At 38.3% G+C, this 19,987-nt stretch overlaps 2 protein-coding genes across 2 annotated transcripts; both read right to left on the bottom strand.

Annotated features, from left to right (window-relative positions):
• Window positions 1-10,482: 10,482 nt before the first annotated feature.
• Window positions 10,483-12,558, bottom strand: LOC110911321 (acetolactate synthase 1, chloroplastic). The gene has a single exon (XM_022155928.2). It carries the CDS (start codon window positions 12,518-12,520, stop codon window positions 10,580-10,582), a length of 1,941 nt encoding a protein of 646 aa, XP_022011620.1. The 5' UTR covers window positions 12,521-12,558; the 3' UTR covers window positions 10,483-10,579.
• A 4,269-nt stretch (window positions 12,559-16,827) lies between these two features.
• LOC110911311 (thylakoid lumenal 17.9 kDa protein, chloroplastic) lies at window positions 16,828-19,665 on the bottom strand. Its single transcript, XM_022155918.2, has 4 exons — window positions 19,353-19,665; window positions 19,123-19,237; window positions 18,945-19,014; window positions 16,828-17,197 (listed from the first exon to the last, which is right to left on the bottom strand). The coding sequence occupies exons 1-4, from the start codon at window positions 19,640-19,642 to the stop codon at window positions 16,977-16,979; spliced, it is 696 nt and encodes a 231-aa protein (XP_022011610.1). The 5' UTR covers window positions 19,643-19,665; the 3' UTR covers window positions 16,828-16,976.
• Between the last annotated feature and the right edge of the window lie 322 nt (window positions 19,666-19,987).

Here is a 19,987-nt window from a genome sequence, read left to right as displayed (position 1 = left end):
GATACTTGACTCTTGCTGCCTAATCTAGACACTTGATTCTTGGTAATTAAACTAGATACTTGATTCTTGATACTATGGAAGCTAGATTCTTTACGATTCTTGATACCTGATACTTAGACTCTTGATTCTTGATGCTTAAGAAACTATGATTCTTGACCCTTTGAAACTTATTTGGTGCTTGACTCTTTAGACTCTTTAGACTCGTGGAACTTGCTTCTTGTTGAACGAGAGACTAGAGCCTTGTCACTGGCAGAATCTACAAAACTTTGAAACATTCGATGTGATCTAGTTATAAAATACTTTTACCCAAAATATACGCAATGCAACGCCTAACCTAAACCACTAAACAAATCAAGAACGGGAACGCGGAATGGTGGGATTGACCAGAGTGGCAATCCGATCGGCATGCCACCCGATCTGATGACCACCCGATCGGATGGCCACCCGATCGGATGACCACTCGAACGGGTCACCACCCTATCCACCTTGTACCACCTCCACTTCACTCTCACACTATAAATAGACCTGTCATATCACCATTTCAGTGATGTGACGGCTCTGCTCGACTCAGACGCACAAACACATTTCTCCTCCATTTTCTTGCTGATTTCGGTACGTTTTAGGCTAGATTCTTGTACTTTCTTGATCTACACATCATTCACTACGTGATTCTCACTTGAAATCGCACTTCTCACCGTGAAATCTCTCGGATCTAAGTTCTTGAGGGTGATGTCATCGTGGAGGTTTGTACAAACTGCCATGTGATGTCATTCTGAGCAAGATCTAGCTCAGATCTAAGCTGTTTCATGCGTTTTCACACTAAATCTAAGCTAAATCTAGACTTTTTCCTATAAAACTTGAGTATTTTCATTTTTTTCTCAAATTTTACTTTATTCGGTGGGAATCGGGTCTAAACTAACTGTAGATCTGATGAATAGTCTAGAGTTGGTATTGATCTGGGTTCTTACCGGTAAAGACGAGCATGACAACGGATTCCGACATAAACCCATTAGAAACAAACGACTGATCGAACAGGGGTGATTCCCACCCGATCAGAGTTTTGGGTGCTAAGGGGTTTACCGTTTTCTCAATACGTGTCGTGCCGTCACCGTTAATCTGGAAACTTGGAAATTTTGCAAACATGATAAAACAAGAACAAGGGTCGCCCGATCGGACAGCCATACGATCGGTCAGCCACCCTATCAGGTGACACTTGCCTTTTGTCTTGAAACTTGAAACTTTTCAAATACTTAGAAACTTATTCAGAAACTTTCTCAAAATATTGGAAACTTTGATCAAGTGGTAGCCCGATTGGACAGCCGTCCGATCGAGGTGACACCCGATTGAGAGGACCAAATCTATAAACACATCCGGATCGAGTGGCAATCCGATCGGATCGCCATCCGATCGGACAGCCACCCTATTCCACTCATTTATGAACCTCAACTCATGTGGAAACCCGATCGGATGGCCATCTGATCGGGCAGTCATCTGTTTTCACAAACACATCAAGGTCACTCGACCGACTGGCAATCCGATCGGACAGTCAATCGATCCAGTGACTGGTTTGACACTCTATTCAAACTCGTTACTCTGCCCGACTCTTATCCTATTATAATCTAATCAGGCTAATTCCCAAAAAGAGCTCCCTTTGATCCAATAACAGTTGCGACTGTTAAGCAATCACTGTGAGTATACTCGATCCCCTTTTACTTTAAACTTTTGGGGTGTAACATGTATTCTATGAAACTTAAACTTGAATCTTTGAAACTTATACTCTATCCTATGTGTACGTGAAACTTGTGATTCTTGATTCTTAACTCTTTGTGCTATGTGACATTTAATCCAGAGTGTGTAGTTCCGCCTTAACAATGGTAGCGCTATAGGGGTAATGCACCTCCCCGTTAGTCTTTGGGGTATTGTTAGGATGAGACACGTAACCTCCCATTAAACTTTGGGAAAGGCACTTAACGCATTGGAAACTTGGGCTATCACTGCGTGGACTGCGACACTAGCACGGCTGAAACTATTTTATGCTTACATTGTGGATATGAGTTGTTTTAATCTATTATTCTATTATTAAACTTGTATACTCGCCAATACTTTTGTATTGATATTTTAATACATGTTGCAGGCTGATAGGATGCTTTGGAATGCATGGAATCCAGCTAGGAGATGCTTAGAAACGTCGCCTAGTTAACTTAGAAACTTTCGAACAATTTAAACAATATCTGTTATGTTTTGTACTGGTTGTGTTTGGTTGGTACTCTTTAGACAACGTTATGATGAATTTGATTAATTTCTATTGAAACAATTAGTGTTATGGAATCTCATGAGCAATCTGAACGCTTAGTGCTCGCACCCCGATGTTTCCGCCATCCGTTGGGGTGTGACAGATTGGTATCAGAGCCATAACTATAGGGAATTAGGATAAGTAGGAATACTTGCCCTAGTCTATAGTTCTAGGAACTTGATTCTTATTTGTTGTTTAAGACTTATGCATTCTACCGTAACTGCTTCCTAGCAGCATATGTTCCTATTAAACTTACATGCCTTTCCTAAGGCTGATAGAATGTACACTTTATACTATGAAAACACTGTTACACAGTGTCTATATCTTGCATGGGATTTACCCTCAAGTTAGGAACAACGCCAATTGCAAAGGCACCTTACCGTTTGGCACCCGCAGAAATGCAAGAGCTAAAGAAGCAATTAGACGAATTGTTGGAGAAAGGATTCATACAGCCAAGCTCATCGCCATGGGGAGCACCGATCTTGTTCGTAAAAAAGAAAGACGAGTCAATGCGAATGTGCATTGATTACCGTGAATTAAATAAAGTCACGATTAAAAATCGGTATCCATTACCAAGAATCGATGATTTGTTTGATCAGTTACAAGGAGCTTGATTCTTTTCTAAGATCGATTTACGCTCAGGATATCATCAATTAAAGGTACAGGAAGAGGACATTCCTAAGACCGCCTTCAGAACAAGGTATGGCCATTATGAATTTAATGTCATGCCATTTGGTTTAACCAATGCCCCAGCTGCATTTATGGACATGATGAACCGAATATGTAAGTCATATTTGGATAAATTCATAATTGTCTTTATAGATAATATTCTCATTTACTTTAAGAGTAAAGAGGAACATGCAGAGCACCTACATGCACTCCTAAGCTTATTTAGAAAACAAAAGCTTTATGCTAAGTTATCGAAGTGTGAGTTTTGATTAGAAGAAGTACAGTTTCTAGGACATTAAGTCAATCATGTGGATCCCACAAAGATTGAGGCAATTACTAAATGGAAAACCCCTGAATCACCAACAGAGGTTAGAAGTTTTCTAGGACTGGCTGGTTATTATAGACGATTTATCAAAGATTTTTCTAGAATAGTCATTCCCTTAACTAAGCTAACCTGTAAATATGTTAAGTTTGAATGGGGGCCAAAACAAGAAGAAGCCTTTAGAATTCTTAAGCAAAGATTAACCAACGCACCCATATTAGTGTTACCAGAAGGGACAGAAGAATTTGTTGTCTATTGTGACGCATCTAAATTAGGTTATGGATGTGTGTTGATGCAACGTCAAAAGGTTATAGCCTATGCCTCTAGACAACTTAAGAATCATGAAGAGAATTATACAACACATGATCTAGAATTAGGAACTATAATTTTTGCCCTTAAGATTTGGATACATTACCTTTACGGTAGCAAGTTCACCATTTTCACTGATCATAAGAGTTTAAGATATGTTTTTGGGCAAAAAGAGTTAAACATGAGACAAAGACGCTGGATGGAAATTCTTAGTGATTACGATTGTAATATCCAGTATCATGCAGGAAAGGCTAATGTAGTTGCTGATGCTTTAAGTTGAAAGTATCACGAAAAGCCGAAAAGAGTACGTTCTCTTAAATTAAATCTGCAGATAGATTTAAATGAACAGATTAGAGAAGCTCAGGAATCAGTAATCAAGGATGATACTGAAAAATTGAAAGGAATGATTAAGGAATTAGAACAAGGAACAGATGGAATTTGGAGATTTCATAAGGAAAGGATTTGGATACCTAAACAAGGAAACCTACGCCACCGAATATTAGAAGAAGCCCATAAGTCTAAATATACAATACATCCTGGAAGTGATAAGATGTACCAAGACTTAAGGAAGAATTTCTAGTGGGTAGAAATGAAAAAGGATATAGCAGCTTATGTTGCCAAATGTCTAACTTGTTCACAAGTTAAAGCTAAACAACAGAAACCTTCAAGCTTTTTGCAACAGTTAGAAATGCCGGTGTGGAAATGGGAATTGATAACAATGGATTTTGTTACCAAATTACCCAAGATAAGAAAAGGTAATGATACAATCTGGGTGATTGTAGACATGTTAACCAAGTCAGCTCATTTCTTACCAATGAAGGAAACTTTCAGTATGGAACAGTTAGCCAAATTGTATGTAAATGAAATAGTTTCATTACATGGAATTCCTTTATCAATTGTTTCTGATAGAGATAGCCGTTTTACCTCTCATTTTTGGACTAGTTTCCAAAAAGCAATGGGAACCAAGTTACATCTAAGCACTGCTTATCATCCTCAAACGGATGGGCAAAGCGAAAGGACAATTTAGACGATGGAAGATATGCTTAAAGCTTGTGTAATTGATTTCGGAGGAAGTTGTTGATTTCGGAGTAAGTTGGGACGATCATCTACCATTAATAGATTTTTCTTACAATAACAGCTATCATACCAGTATCAATGCTGCACCATTCGAAGCACTTTACGGACGAAAGTGCCAAACTCCTGTCTGTTGGGCAGAAATTGGAGAAAAACAACTATCCGGACCCGAGATAGTACAAGAAACAACAGACAAAATTATTCAAGTCAAAGAAAGACTGAAAGCAGCACGTGATCAATAAAAGAATTATGCTGACAACAGTCGAAAGCCGTTGGAATTTCAGGTAGGAGGTAAGGTCTTGTTGAAAGTTTCTCCTTGGAAAGGAGTGGTGAGATTCATCAAAAGAGGAAAGCTAAGCCCCAGATATGTTGGACCCTTTGAGATTATCAAAAGAATAGGACCAGTAGCTTATCAGCTACAACTGCCAGAGGAAATGGCAGGAATACATGATGTATTTCATGTATGTAACCTCAAAAAATGTTTAGCCGATGAATCATTAGTAGTACCTCTTAAGGATATAGAGGTAAATGAAAAACTTAAATTTATAGAAAAGCCTCTACAGATTGAAGACAGAAAAGTCAAGAATCTCAAACACAAGAGATTAGTTCTAGTCAAAGTAAAATGGGATTCCAAGAGAGGACCAGAATACACATGGGAGCTTGAATCAGAAATGCAGAGGAAATACCCACACCTATACCGTAGACCTCGAGGACGAGTTCTAAAACAAGGTGGGGAGGATATAACAACCCTCCTAAAATATTTCCGACACTCCTAAAATATTTAGAACACCCCTATACGCCCTAAAATACACCCCGTATACTAGAAATGACCCAAAATACCTTTATTTTTATAACAATTAATTAAAAACAAAGTTTAATGGGTCCTGGCAGGGCGCGACAGAGCCCTTAAGGGCCGTCGTGGGACGCGAGCGCCTGGCTACGAGGCAGCACCCTGAGCTGCCACGTGGCAGCCCCGTGTCAAACATAGTTCGGCGAATAAGCAAGGCTAGGGCCTACACCCCTAGCTCGCGGGTCGTGTAAGCCCTCGTCTCATCTTTCACGGGGCGCGAGAGATGGTCAATCAGGCCCTATAAATTGCTTTGATCGGCCTTAGTCCCAACTTATTCAAAACTTTTACTTCTCTCTCAATTTCTACGTAGCAATTATAATACCCGGGCATTACACCCCCCTAAATAGCGAAGCTATGCCTCGTTGTAAGTATTTTAACCCCCGGTTACATATTAGATACGCTGCCCGATTGATCTAGTGCTCCGTAACGGCTGTTGAGGCTCTGCCCGACGTAGTCGTTGGAGTTCTGTCTTGGGGAGGGTATAACTAATGTAAAATTTGGGTTATTATACTAACACGTGTGCATTATTTAAAATTTATAGATTATAACCAGGAAGCCACAGGAAAAATACCTAAAGTAGCAATGTGAGTAATCTCCTTTTGTAAACCTTTTTATAAATTGTTTTTACAAAACCTAAATTATTTTAAATTATAATTAGCAGTGATTGAGTCTTTGTAATTCTTCAATTACTGCCGGTATGTTGGGTTTTGTATACAAAATGTGGAACACGTTACCATTGGACAACGAGATAGCCAATGAGTAATATGACCCACCAGTCAGGATTGACAGTAAGTACTGAATGAGTAATTGTGTAGATAGATGTAAACATTGTAATCGCTCTCAATACTGTTAAATGATAAAACTTTTCTTGATTAAATTGGGATTCACTCACCAGTATTTCCCACTGATAAAATATTTTTAAACGCGTTTCAGGTAACAAAATGTGAAAGCCAAATAGAAGACAGCTGGACAGCACTGAAGGATTGGAAAAGTGGCTATAAAAGTTACCTAAATAAAGAAGATGTTTTATTTCAATAAAATAGGGTTTACCCCTATAATCATGTTTGTAACGAAACTTGGGTTTTATCCCAATATAATTATTATTATAAAATATGGTGTTTTACTCTGATAAAATATTTCCTAACTACGGTCCTGATGAAATTTCCGCTGTCAAATAATGATAAACACCGATACCACCATCTCTGAGTAGGCCGCGGCCGCCCGCCTCCTGAGGCAGGGGTCGGGGTTGCGACAGGAGGCGCTAGCAATTGCGTGGGTTAAGTCCTCAACTTGCCCAATTATTGGTATGAACCAAGTTTATATTTTTAATTTAAATTTAAAAAGATTTATTTTTTATTTTACTAAGGCATTTTTTTTTAATTTAGGGAACAACCAAACGGGTACCGGTTTTTGGAAGGCGATGACAGAAAAATTTAACGTGCTTATGGAGCAAGGCCCGATGCGTGATATCGATTCCGTCTCTCGCAAGTGGCATAAAATGAGCAAGGCCATCAACACCTTTAGCGGGTTTTATAACCAAATTTACTAATCCTCTTAGTGGGAGTAACGACGAGGATATTCTCAAGCGTGCTTTGGCTAAATGGGACTCTAAGAGTACAACTCCTTTCCAACACCTTCGAGCATGGAACGTTTTAAAGAAAGAAAACAAATGGAGGCCGGTTCCAAATGAGGTCGCAACCGCCAAACGGAGTAAAACTTCCGAGTCTGGAAGTTATAGTGCGGGAGGCTCCACCGCTCGTTGTCACATCGACATAAACAACGACCCGCAATTTGACGAGTAGGTGTTGGCTGTTCACGAGTCGGAACGTCTCCCAGAAGGGACAAAGCAAAAAAAGAGGCGGCCGGAAAGAGAAAAGGGGGCGGTTCGAGCCAAACGTCTTCCGGGGCGGGTTCGAAAATGGACGAGTTGATATCCGAATTCCGTTCGTTCAAAGAGCTCACGGCGGAAAAATATAGTTATAAGAAAAACTTGTAGGCCGACTATGCTCGAGCGAAGGATTTTAGGATTATAAGGTTGGATCTCGACTCGGTTCCGGAGGATGAACGCGAGGTATCATGGACACATTCCTCATTTTAGTTTACAGACAATTACATCAATATTCATTTTCTATTCACAAACAATTACATCAATATTCATTTTCTATTCACACTTGTTAAGTTCTTGCATACAATTTCTTACATTATCATCACCTAGACATTTTATCAAACATCATGTGAGCATGAACGTTAATCCATTATTTTAATCCCTTTAACCATGGATTTATAACACCAATTTATCCAATCCAAAGGATTCATATTCATAAACAATTTCTTAATGGTTTGTTCATCATTTCAAGTAAAATCCATGTTCACAATCTAAATGATCACCAAATACATTAACCATATTTAATCAAAAACCCTAAAAATTTTTAACATGAACCCTCAATCACAATGTTGATTCATCAAAACCCACCAAGAACTCAAACCAAAAAGGTTCAAGAGATAAATTGGATACTTAGAAGGTGATGATCACTTCTAAAATCGCAAATTATCCATGTAATTTCACTTCCTTGTGTTCTCCTTTTTTATTTGACTCACACAAGAACAAACACACACACACAAACAAACACAAGTGTGTGTCGTGATTCCCCCCCCCCCCCCCTCCCATTTTGTTGTTAAAATAATTTTGCACAATAACCCCTCATAATTTGATGTCTTTCCCTTTTTAATCAAAACTTATTTTTTCCTTTGTATTTAACATACATTCATTTTAACTAAGTTATTTAAACTAATTAAACTACTTCATGCCATATAACAATTAAACACAGTAATTAAAAAATTTTCGGATACTGGAGCCTTACACTAAATGGTAGCACATACTCTTACACTATGCGTTGTGGATTAATGGAGGGGTGCCACATCACCCATTAACAGGCTCAACACCGTGTCCCTTCGTTAGACCATACGGTATGGGGGTGGATCAACGACGTTAATGTCATTGGAGTTAATGTGTGTCAACGTGGCGTGCTGTGAATGGGGGTGGCATATAGCCGTTGGACCCAAACGACATTATTTAAAAAAAATATTTTACCTTATCTATATAAAAAACTCAACACTTTCAACTTATTCTCTTCTTCCCAATCTTCATTTTTATAAAATCTTTCAACCTTTTATAAAAAAATAATGCATCCACGCAACCGCAACTTTGATCTGAACAAGAGATGGAATTGTACAAGAAACTGAGAAGAAATAAAGGCAAAATATCGTAATTAGTTTTTGTTTCTTTTAAGCTTTGGCTTTTTAGCTTTCCTTTTGTTTTTTTTTTTAATTTATGCAGTCTTTTTTTATTTAAATCATGTAACCTTTTTCTAATTTATGTAATATTTTTCTATTAACATTATTTAATCTTTTTTATTATTGTTAATTATTATATAGGTATTTTAAAAAAATTAAACACACATTTTATATAAAAATAATAACAAAAAGTAGGTGCCACATGTCGAATAACGCCACTCTTCCACACCCCTTCCGACACCCTCCGTTTTTTCACCACGCCCCGTTTCTGACGCGCGCAAATGTGTTGTCCACGTGTCGAATAACGCCCAATTTTCATGCCCCTCCACAACGTATGGTCTTAATGGGTTTAGTTAATGGAGAGATTGTTAATGCATTGACCATGAATTGGAAGAAGGTGAGGATGATGGTAGGGCCGATGTCTTTTCCAACCAATCACATGCCAGTCTTTTTTTTTAACTTTTGATGCAGTTATTGGTACTGGGTGTTTAGTTAATCCACAACACATTGTTAACGAGTATTTAGTTAATCATATCCATGCAGACTGTTTAAATAACTTGAGAGGCGTTTAAATAATGGTGATGAAAGTAAAATTCATGATTCATTACTGCAGTTACAGCCTTATATAAGCAAGAGAACGGTAAGCTTATAAACGTTAATCCGTTCTTAATAAATACCAGATGTTTTAAAAAATCGTTATTACAATTATAATCTTAAATTTCTTATCTTTCAACTAGATTTTCATAACGTATTTGACCCGTTCTCATTAAGCTCATTTGATCCGTTTGTGATAAAACACAACACAAATCGACTACATAAACGGGTCAAAACTGTCATCACTACTTTTCAGACAGGAAGTATCATGCCTTTCTTGTTCTGAATGGATTCTTTTGACAGACATATTATTACTTGTTTTGTTTTCTCTAAGAATCGGTATATGATTTGCAGCGCCGAGAATCATGATGACTTGGTATCTTTATCGCTAAGAATCGGATTTCTTTGTAATTACCAGATGGGTAAAGTTCTTGTACAAATAATCTTAACATACTAAACATACAAATTGAAGGAAAATTCAAAAAGACAAGGTGACATTTTTGTAATTATCAATAACTATCAAAGTTACTCTACAAATATACCTAAAAAAAACCTAACCCCTCCCCCCCCCCAACCCAAAAAAAAAACCTAAACCCCCCACCCCCAAAAACCTAACCCCCCCCCCCACCCCCAAAAAACTAACCCCCCCCCCCCCAAAAAAAAAAAAAACCTAAACCCCCCACCTCCCAAAAACCTAACACCCCCACCCCCCCCCCCCCCCCCAGCTAAAATGCTAAAAACTAAACCCCCCAAAAAACCTAAAAAAATCTAAAAAAATAAAAAAAACACACAAATTATTTTATTTTATTTTTTTAACATTTTTTATTAAAAAATCGCTACTTTTAGTAGCAGCAAAAAAAAAATTTTAGGTAGCGATTTTTTAATAAAATGTTAAAAAATTTTTTTTTTGTGTTTTTTAGGTATTTTTGGTTGAGTTCAAATTTGTATAGTAACTTTGATAGTTGGTGGTAATTACAAAAATGCCAACTTGTCTTTTTGAGTTTTCCTTCAATTTTTATGTTTAGTATCTTAAGATTATTTGTATTTGATTTTTGCCATTACTAGATTGCAGATAACTTCCACAAATGAGGTAGATACATACTGCATGTATTAATTATAACATTTAACACACAATGCTTTACTAACCAATTTATTTGATATACTAGTATTGAGCCTATTGTGTTCTGCCATCGCCGTCAGTTATGATATCGTTAAAACCCCCTCCGGCTGGGATCATGGGTAAAACATGTTCTTGATGTGGAACGATAACATCCAATAAGTAAGGCCCGGGTGTATCCAACATTTTCTGAATCGCGGTTCTAACATCTCCCTTTTTGGTTACTCGCGCAGCGGGGATGTCACACGCTTCAGCAAACTTCAACATATTTGGGAATATACCCGATTCGTTTGTCGGGTTTCCTAAGTAGGTGTGCGCGCGGTTTGCCTTATAAAAACGGTCTTCCCACTGAACCACCATACCCAAGTGTTGGTTATTAAGCACCATCATTTTAACAGGAAGATTCTCTACACGAATGGTCGCCAATTCTTGAACATTCATCATAAAACTTCCATCACCGTCGATGTCAACCACGACTGCATCTGGTCGTGCAACAGCCGCCCCGATAGCTGCAGGCAGCCCGAACCCCATAGCACCTAGCCCAGCCGAAGTTAGCCATTGCCTAGGCCTATTGTACTTGTAAAACTGGGCTGACCACATTTGATGCTGCCCCACCCCAGTCGTTATGATCGCGTTCCCACCCGTCACTTCATTCAGCACTTGGATCGCATACTGAGGTGGAATCGCGTCCCCAAACGTTTTATAACTCAACGGGTTACTCGCTTTCTGATTCATTACTTCCTCCTTCCAAGGTGAGAAATCGAAATCAAGATCTTCACCTCTTTCCAAAATCTTGTTTAGTCCTTGTAAAGCCGCCTTGATATCCCCACAAATCGAAAAATGAGGCTGCTTATTCTTCCCTATCTCGGCAGGATCAATATCGATATGAACAATCTTTGCTCGACTCGCAAACGCTTCAATCTTTCCCGTCACACGGTCATCAAACCGGACGCCAAACGCCAACAACAAGTCGCTTTTATCAATCGCATAATTCGCATAAACCGTGCCATGCATCCCTAGCATATGAAGCGACAAATCATGCGACCCGGGGTATGTTCCAAGTCCCATCAAAGTATTCGCCACTGGAATCCCGGTAAGCTCTACAAAACGACCCAGTTCATCACTCGAGTTCATACAACCCCCACCCACATACAAAACCGGCCTCTTCGATTCCTTTATGAAGCGTACAATTTGTCGTAAATGCGTCTCGTTTGGAGGCTTTGGTAACCTGGAGATGTAACCATCTAACCTCATAGGTTGTTGTTGTTCATCCCAATTGGGAACAACCAACTGTTGTTGTATGTCTTTTGGGATGTCGATTAAAACCGGGCCGGGCCGACCAGACGAGGCAAGAAAGAAAGCTTCATGAACTATACGTGGGATATCTTGTACATTCAAAACTAGGTAGTTATGTTTAGTAATGGAGCGTGAAACCTCAACAATGGGTGTTTCTTGGAAAGCATCAGTACCAATCATGTTACGAGGGACTTGTCCAGTAATGGCGACGATTGGGACGCTATCAAGAAGGGCGTCGGCAAGGCCACTGACCAAGTTTGTAGCGCCTGGACCGGAAGTAGATATGCATACGCCGGTTAAACCAGAGGCGCGTGCGTAACCCTCTGCAGCAAACACACCGCCTTGCTCATGGCGAGGGAGGATGTTGCGTATGATGGTTGATCGTGTTAGCGCTTGGTGGATCTCCAAGGTGGCGCCACCTGGATACGCAAAGACGTTCGTTACCCCTTCGCGCTCTAGTGCTTCCACTAGGACATCAGATCCTTTCCTTGGTTCGTCAGGACCGAACCTCGAGACCACAAAAGCTTTATGTGAATGTGAATGTTTAGCAATAGCATTGGTTATTATGAGGTGTTTAGAAACATGAGTCTTTGAAGGGATGATGGGTAGAAGAGTGAGTGGGAGTGAAAGATTGGTAGTTAACTGTGATGGTGTGGCGGAGAATGGTGGTTTGCCGGAGATGAAAGTGAGGGGGACTGCCATTGCCTTGCCACCGGTGAAGAAGAAAGGATATTTAGACTGATTAAAATTGAAGTTGTAGCTTTGTATTATTATGTTGTTCAAGGTTGGAGAACTCGCTAGTCGGCTGGTGGTGAGGTGGGGACTAGCGACTACTCGGGATTACTCGTGATTAATCGGGATTAATCAGATCGGGTTTTATATGTAATTTTCAGTTTTATGTATACATATACATATTTTTATCGGTAAATATTTTAAGTAGCTAGGTTTTAACTTTTAGTCAACTCATTTTTTAAGTATACAAGATTAATTGTTAGAATTCACATGGTTTGATTGGAAATTGGCCGGAATTTAGAGGTTTTGGCCAGAATATAAAGGTTTTTTGCCGGAATCGCCGTTTTTTGGCCAGCCGACTAGGTCCGACTAGCGATTAATGGACTGATTAATGAAAAATTACTCAGTTACCGGCCGACTAGTGATTACTCGCCGACTAGTCGCAGGTGATCTGCTGCTATCATTAAAGCAATTGGGGGGGGGGGGAGGGGTGTGGTACATGATGACATAATAAATTGGGTGATTAATTAATGTGGTATTGTTTTGACTGATTAATGTGGTATTATTTTGATAATCTTAACGGTTCAACTTGTTTTTCAAATTGTTGTCATATTGCTGAGGAGGGATGATGGCCCAGTGGCCGGCTAGTTTGTATTAATATGTTATTTTATGGCTGAGATGACGATGGCCAAGTGGCCGACTCTCATAACCAACAACAACAATGGTATCCAGTAAATTCCACAAACCCAACGCTTCGATCAGCGCCTTATACGCTCGATCGAATCTCTTCAACTCTCGATGGTTTTGATCATCCCGCGCTTTGATACCAATTGTTGGAAATCAGGCTTTTTCAATATAATCAACGATAAATCATATAAAATAAAAATAAAATAAAAGTACCATAAATACTACATATTCCACCTAAAATAAACTAAACACTTAACATCCTCCAACTTTTGAGTTATGACAAGATTAATCCTTACAAACATAACCCTCTTGTAACTTGTCTAGAGAAAGCTGGGTTTTTTTTAGCTTTTCGACTTCTGGTCCGGTTGGAGACCCCAATCACTATACTGCAGTCAGTCAGGTTTACAAGCTAAAATTCCAAGTTGCCTGCGGCTTAAGTGCTTAACCCAACCCGCCCCTTTCAATTTGCACTGAAAACAACATGTTTCAGTTCAAACCCTTTTATTTATATCGAATCATAAAAACAGAGACGATTACAGACTAATGGCAGGTAGACGAGCAACAAGTTGCGCCGCTACCCCCTTCTGAATAGCAAACCCTACCCTGCTAAACACAAAATTCTGCCCCTTAACATGCGCGGTGTTACTGCTTACCACCTGTTGAACCCGTTGTGTGAAATATAGTTATATCTATCTTTGGAAGCCACATCAAGTTATGAGATTATACAGATTCACTAAGGAAAAGATAATTATGTAACCGCATAAAATTTATCATTTCCTTATGTCTTCACCATTTTCCTTGGGTTGTGCTTATAATATCTGTGTCTGAACCTATAATCACCAAGTTGTCAAGAAAGAAAACATGAATATAAAGCCATACCATGGACCATCATCAAATTAATGCAATCCTGAAAGAGAAATAGATATTATTACTCTATACTTACTCTAGTTAATTTTTGGGGAATCCATGTGGGAATGTAGTTGATAGTATAATTTGGTAGATGTATGCCTTAAGATCTTGTACTTTACGCTTGAATAGTGTGACATAAACCATGTATTTAATTGATTATTTAGTTGGGATCAAGAAGTAAATTGGTGTTAATTGTGTAGCATGTGGACTTACTAGCACGTAATGATGTTAGAAGTATGTTGTATTAGTTAACCTTAGATTATGTTACTAATCATATAATCATGGAAATACTAGTATGTGTGGAATAGAGTACATGGGTATATCTATGTAACTAAATGATCATAAGGCTGCATGTGTCATAAATCATGTGAATGTAATGCATATGGTGTAACTGATAGGATCTAGTATATCAATATGAATGTATGTTCCTAAGTTGAAAGCTTGTAGGCTTGACATTGACCTTTTGAAAAGTCAAGGAATGTGGGGATAACATCTTTAGGCATCCTAACACAATTGTAAGATTGGGGAAATCATATGATGCATGTTAGATTATTATGTGGTACACATGATGGTAAGTTGAAATGCGTGGATTTGGAACAATGTAATTGTTAATCTATGTCATATGCATGTTAGTAATTTACCAATGGAAGTCATGTTACATAGGTATTGGATATGATTGATAATATGTATGATCATATATGCTCACAAAGATATGAACGTGATGACATGTAAACATGAGAAATCATGTCAAAATGGACTCAAGCACGGAAGGCAAACCGGTCAAGAAGAGGTAAGGATATGCATGAGGTATGGGAATCATGAAAGGATGAGTACATAATAATCGAGTCAATGTATGAAATGTGGTAACATATCGTATTTAGTATAACTATACTTGAATCCAAATGGTGGGAACAAACGAGCCATTAAAAAGAAGACATATAAAGATTAGCTTGGATGTTTGGATAACAAAATTAGTAATGGGATGATTTAGGGCCAGTGCCGGCTCTTGGGGCAGTGAAAGCAAGCGTTTGCTTTAGGCCTCCACGTGAATAGGGCCCCCAAACCTTTTTTAATTAATGTAATTTGGGCCTTGGTGAGCACCTGGCTGGCGTATCTAGGAACAGGGAAGAGCCGATATACAATAGAAGTCAGACTATGTGTTTTTGCCGCCAAATTTGTTTTTCTCTAATATGTTACCCATCCAATTTGTTTTTGCTCTAATTCCACCCCCCCCCCCCCTTTTTTTTTGCTGCCAAATTTGTTTTTGCTCTAATCTGTTACCCTTAAAGCTCCAATTTGTTTTTGCTCTAATCTGTTATAGCTCTTGCAATTAGTCATCATGTACAAAAGTAGATTCTATGTGTTTTCTCTATTTATTATATATTGTGTTCATTATTGATTTGTGTTTTCTACACAGTAAATCAGAATGAAAGACGTCATTTTTATAGGTTATTTGGGATATTTCGAAGTTGGGTGTTTTTTTTGGAGAGAAGTCTGAGCATCAACACCGTATTTATTATAATAATCTAGTGGCATCTTAGTGGTGAGATAAGATTTTGGGACCAATAGGTCGTGGGTTTGATTCCCCACAAGGGGGATTTTTCCCATATTTATTGGGTGTCCTCTTGAACTGGTGTATAGGCAGTATGCCTAGTGGAGATGGATATGATCGAGTGGATCCGCTGGTGGCACGATCATACTCTAGTGGTCCGTCAGTGATCCAAATTTGCCGTTAAAAAAAAATATTTTGGTTGCTTATGAATATGTTGTTTTTACCATATTGAGGTATACCATATATTCGTGTGTTCATAAGCGTGGATTTTCTATTAATGCAACAAAAATTGATTAGTTGATTCATAGTTAGGGCCTCCGAATTTTGTTTTGCTTTGGGCCTCTTGATTGGTCGAGCCGGCCCTGTTTAGGACCTTTGAATAACATGTGAAAACACTAGATTCACCTATCTCGAGTCATGAGAATTGTTAACAGGGCTTGAAAATGGCACAAATTCAAAAATCCACATGGGGTAGCTGAGGGGTCGTCGCCTACGTGGTAACCCCCTGTCGACGACTGCTTAGGCTAGCCGACGTCCACCTGCATTCACGAGTTTAGTTTTAGTCTAAACGGGTTCAGGTCAGTTTCAAGTTGAAACCGTGAACTCATTTAGCTAAATGGGTCGGGTTCAGGTCAACCCGGTTAGGTTGGCGAGTTGACCCGTTTAACCCCTTTATATTATATTGTATTTGTCATAAGAGAAATTCGCATAAGATTTTATAATTTAAATGTAACCATATTATATATATATTTATGTTTTTTAAGTGAATTTTAAATTTAATATATTAATTTGTGGAAAAAAGTTTAAAATTTTAAAAATTCGGGTCGAATGGATTGTGTTCAGGTCAACCCACGAATATTCGGGTCGAGTTCAGGTTTATATGTATACATAATTTTCGGGTTCGGGTAGGGTTGAATCCGCGAACACGACCCGTTTAGCACCCCTAGTTTTAACTTTAGAGCATTCACATTATTTTATATCGTCGTTCACATAATTTCACTAAAAATCACTATACTTTCTCTCTTCTTTTCAATTAAATATATCATTTTATCATTATCTTTTCTCTCTCCTTAATTCACGGTCAATTTAAAAAAAAAATATTGAAAATTAAATGCTTACAAAAATCCTCTAAAAAATTATGGGTGTGCACCCACAGTTATTATTTAACATACATAACAATGAATGAAACAACATCATTTACTATCTCAAATTTAAACAGAAACAAATAGAGCCAATGAACATATGATTGTTAGTATATATACATTTGAAGTAATAATACTAATCCATGGCACTAAAACTAGGAGCATCCCACCCTAATTGGTCCACAATCTTCCTTATTCTTTCTTCTTGACCCTTTGAATCCCCAAAGGCTGTGGTGAAAGGGTACACATATGTAACCTTTGTCGCCATGCACCGATAAGATACCACATCTCCTTTCACCACAAACTCTAAAACATCGCGCCCAAAACCTCCATCAACCGTTGCTTGCAAATATTGGCCTGGCCAGTAAAGATTATGTAAATGGACCGATAATTAATGACCCGAATAACGCGTACACTTCTATAGCTCTATTAGTAACTTAAATCACCACCATCATCAACAAACTCATGACTTTGATTTTTATAGAGAAATAGAGAATTCAAACAAGTGATTTGTTTCTCTTTAAAGAAAAGCTGCTAAATAGAAAATACATAGCGACGAGAAGCATACAAACACAAGATCAAATCACAAACTCTTTTTTGAGTTTTGAGTCTTTTGACATATATGAGTTTTACTCAAATTTGGTGGGAAAACATTCACTTTTTTTCAGAGAGGTTCATGTTAGGTGTATACATACGTGTACATGTTTATGTATACAAGCAAAACTATACACACATGTTTATGTATACAAGTATACAGGGCGTATCAAACCAATTTAACGGTTATCAGAGACTAAGGGGTTGTTTGTTTAGCTCTTAATGGGGCTCTTAATAGTTCAGACCTCTTGTTGGTTCAGCACTTAGTGGATCAGACTGTTTGTTTCATGAGCAGATGTCTGAATGGTTCAGACGTTTGTCTCTAAATGGTTAATCATTATACTGAGTCTGGATGGTTAAGACCTCTAATCTAAATTGGTCAAACATTTGTCTCTGAACGGTTAAACATTATATTGGCTCTTAATGGTTCAGACCTCTTACTAGTTCAACACTTAATGGTTCAGACCTTTTTTACTGGTTCAACACTTAACCATTCAGAAGTTGCCAAACAGCCCCTAAGAGGGAATCAACCTAGTTCCATTAACTTTGTACACTCAAAATAACTTTTCGATACTTCATTACGTTTTCTAAAACGTGTACCCTAAAATTGAGAATTGTATTCTCTTTGATATGTGTATACCATCGTTACATTTATTAAAAAACCACAATTTTCTAAAAGTTGTAATGCATAGTGTGATAAACATTGCGTTTAACCCATTAACACTTGGCGTTTATCTAATTCTACACAGTGCGGATATGTGTCTAACGAATTTATACAGTGTGGACATGCGTCTAATGCATTTACACGGTGTGGATCAGTGGATGTGTGTCTTATGAATTTTTTTGGAACAACAGCATTGAATTAAAAAAAAACCAACTAGCAAGAAGTTAGACAGTTAAATGTGTCTTATAAAAAATCTGATGGATGAAAATACCTCTCGCCCATATACACGGATGTGTGTCTAGGTTCGTAATGGATTTTGACCACGCATTACATTGTTTGTCTACCCCATTTTAGGCAGTGTAGATGTGTGTGATACATAGCTGTTAATGGCGAATAGCATTAAGGTACCCATATGCTACATAGCGAATAACAATAAATAGCGGGGGGTTGTTTTATAAATAGCGATACACACACACACTACATTTTAATTGCTATTTATATTAAAAAAATAAAAATAAATTGTCGCTACTATCGCTATCTACCGCTACAACCCTAATAGTGAGCCTGGACCTGTACGGTACGTAGCGCGCTATAGCGATCGCTACGCTCGCTATTGACAACTATGGTGTGATAAAAATCTAATGGATGAAAATACCTCTCGCCCATATAACCATGCGCGTGTAGCCTCTCATGACTTCTTACGCTCCCTAGATGACAACTATACTAGATTTACGAAAAATTGTTCTTTGTTTATTGCAAAATGAATAAGTTCATCAAGCATTATACAAGTAAGGCTAACTTACAATATTTTGCATAAAACAAGTGAAAGCAAAAATAGTAAATTACCATCAGGGGTATCTTCTGCTACCTCAATCTTTGCATTCTTCTGAGTTTCTAGTATTGCTTCCTGCAATTGCTGCAACAAACATTCACAAAACAAAATTCCCACATCATCAAACACATTATAATTCACTAAACTAAACACAAAAAACCCGAAAAAAACAACCGACAAAACATCAAACACCTGGAGTGCATTATCCAAAGACTTGTCCGGAACCCTCCAAGGGAACGCAAAATTCGATGATTTCGGATTACTCGAAACACACCCAGGATTGTTTGATGGGCAGGGTCTAATTTTCCTGCAAAAACACAACCACAAGTTCATAATTTCAACAACAATCAAGCACTGTTATTAAGCACATTGAAGCTCAGAAAGAGTGTAAATTGAACAAATTGATGGGAAATAAACAATACCCATTGTCCAATCCAGTGATTAGGTTCTTGGATTGGGAGAAAGGGGTGGTGGAGGAGGGTAAATTGGGGGGAGAAAGAGAGGGGATTGCAAGGGAAGAGGGTGGTGACGTAAGCGTGACGAAGGCAATGGCTAATGAGAGGAGATGATTTGAAAAAGGTTTTGGATTAGGGGTTTGTGAAATTGAAGCAGAAAAGGTTGAAGATTGAAGGGGGAATTGGTTGGTTGTGGTGATGGTGGTGTTCTTTAGTGGAACTTGAGAGAGAAGATTGATGGTTGAAGTGAAACTCATGGTTACTACTCATTTGAACTCTTTTCTGGATTGTTTGTTGCTTATATTAGCCCAATGAATCAATGATATATGTGTGGACGCTCGTGGGAAAAAGTGAAATGGTATTAACTTTAACCTTATTTTTATAACTTTGTGAAAATAACGTTAAAAACGACGGATGGTTGATCATGCATCATGTGGTGACGTTGATAGCTGAAAGACTAGGAGGTACATGCACCAATCAGTCTCTATCCCGATCCGATTGAATGTTATGTGTCTTAGGTACAACGCTTGATACAAAACTACAATCGGAGCTGGGGTCTCACTAGAAGCAGCCTCTCTATTCCTACATGGCAGAGGTAAGGC

This window comes from Helianthus annuus, chromosome 2 (genome assembly GCF_002127325.2).
Source record: "Helianthus annuus cultivar XRQ/B chromosome 2, HanXRQr2.0-SUNRISE, whole genome shotgun sequence".
NCBI lineage: Eukaryota > Viridiplantae > Streptophyta > Magnoliopsida > Asterales > Asteraceae > Helianthus > Helianthus annuus.
This window is presented reverse-complemented; position numbering and strand designations above follow the sequence as displayed.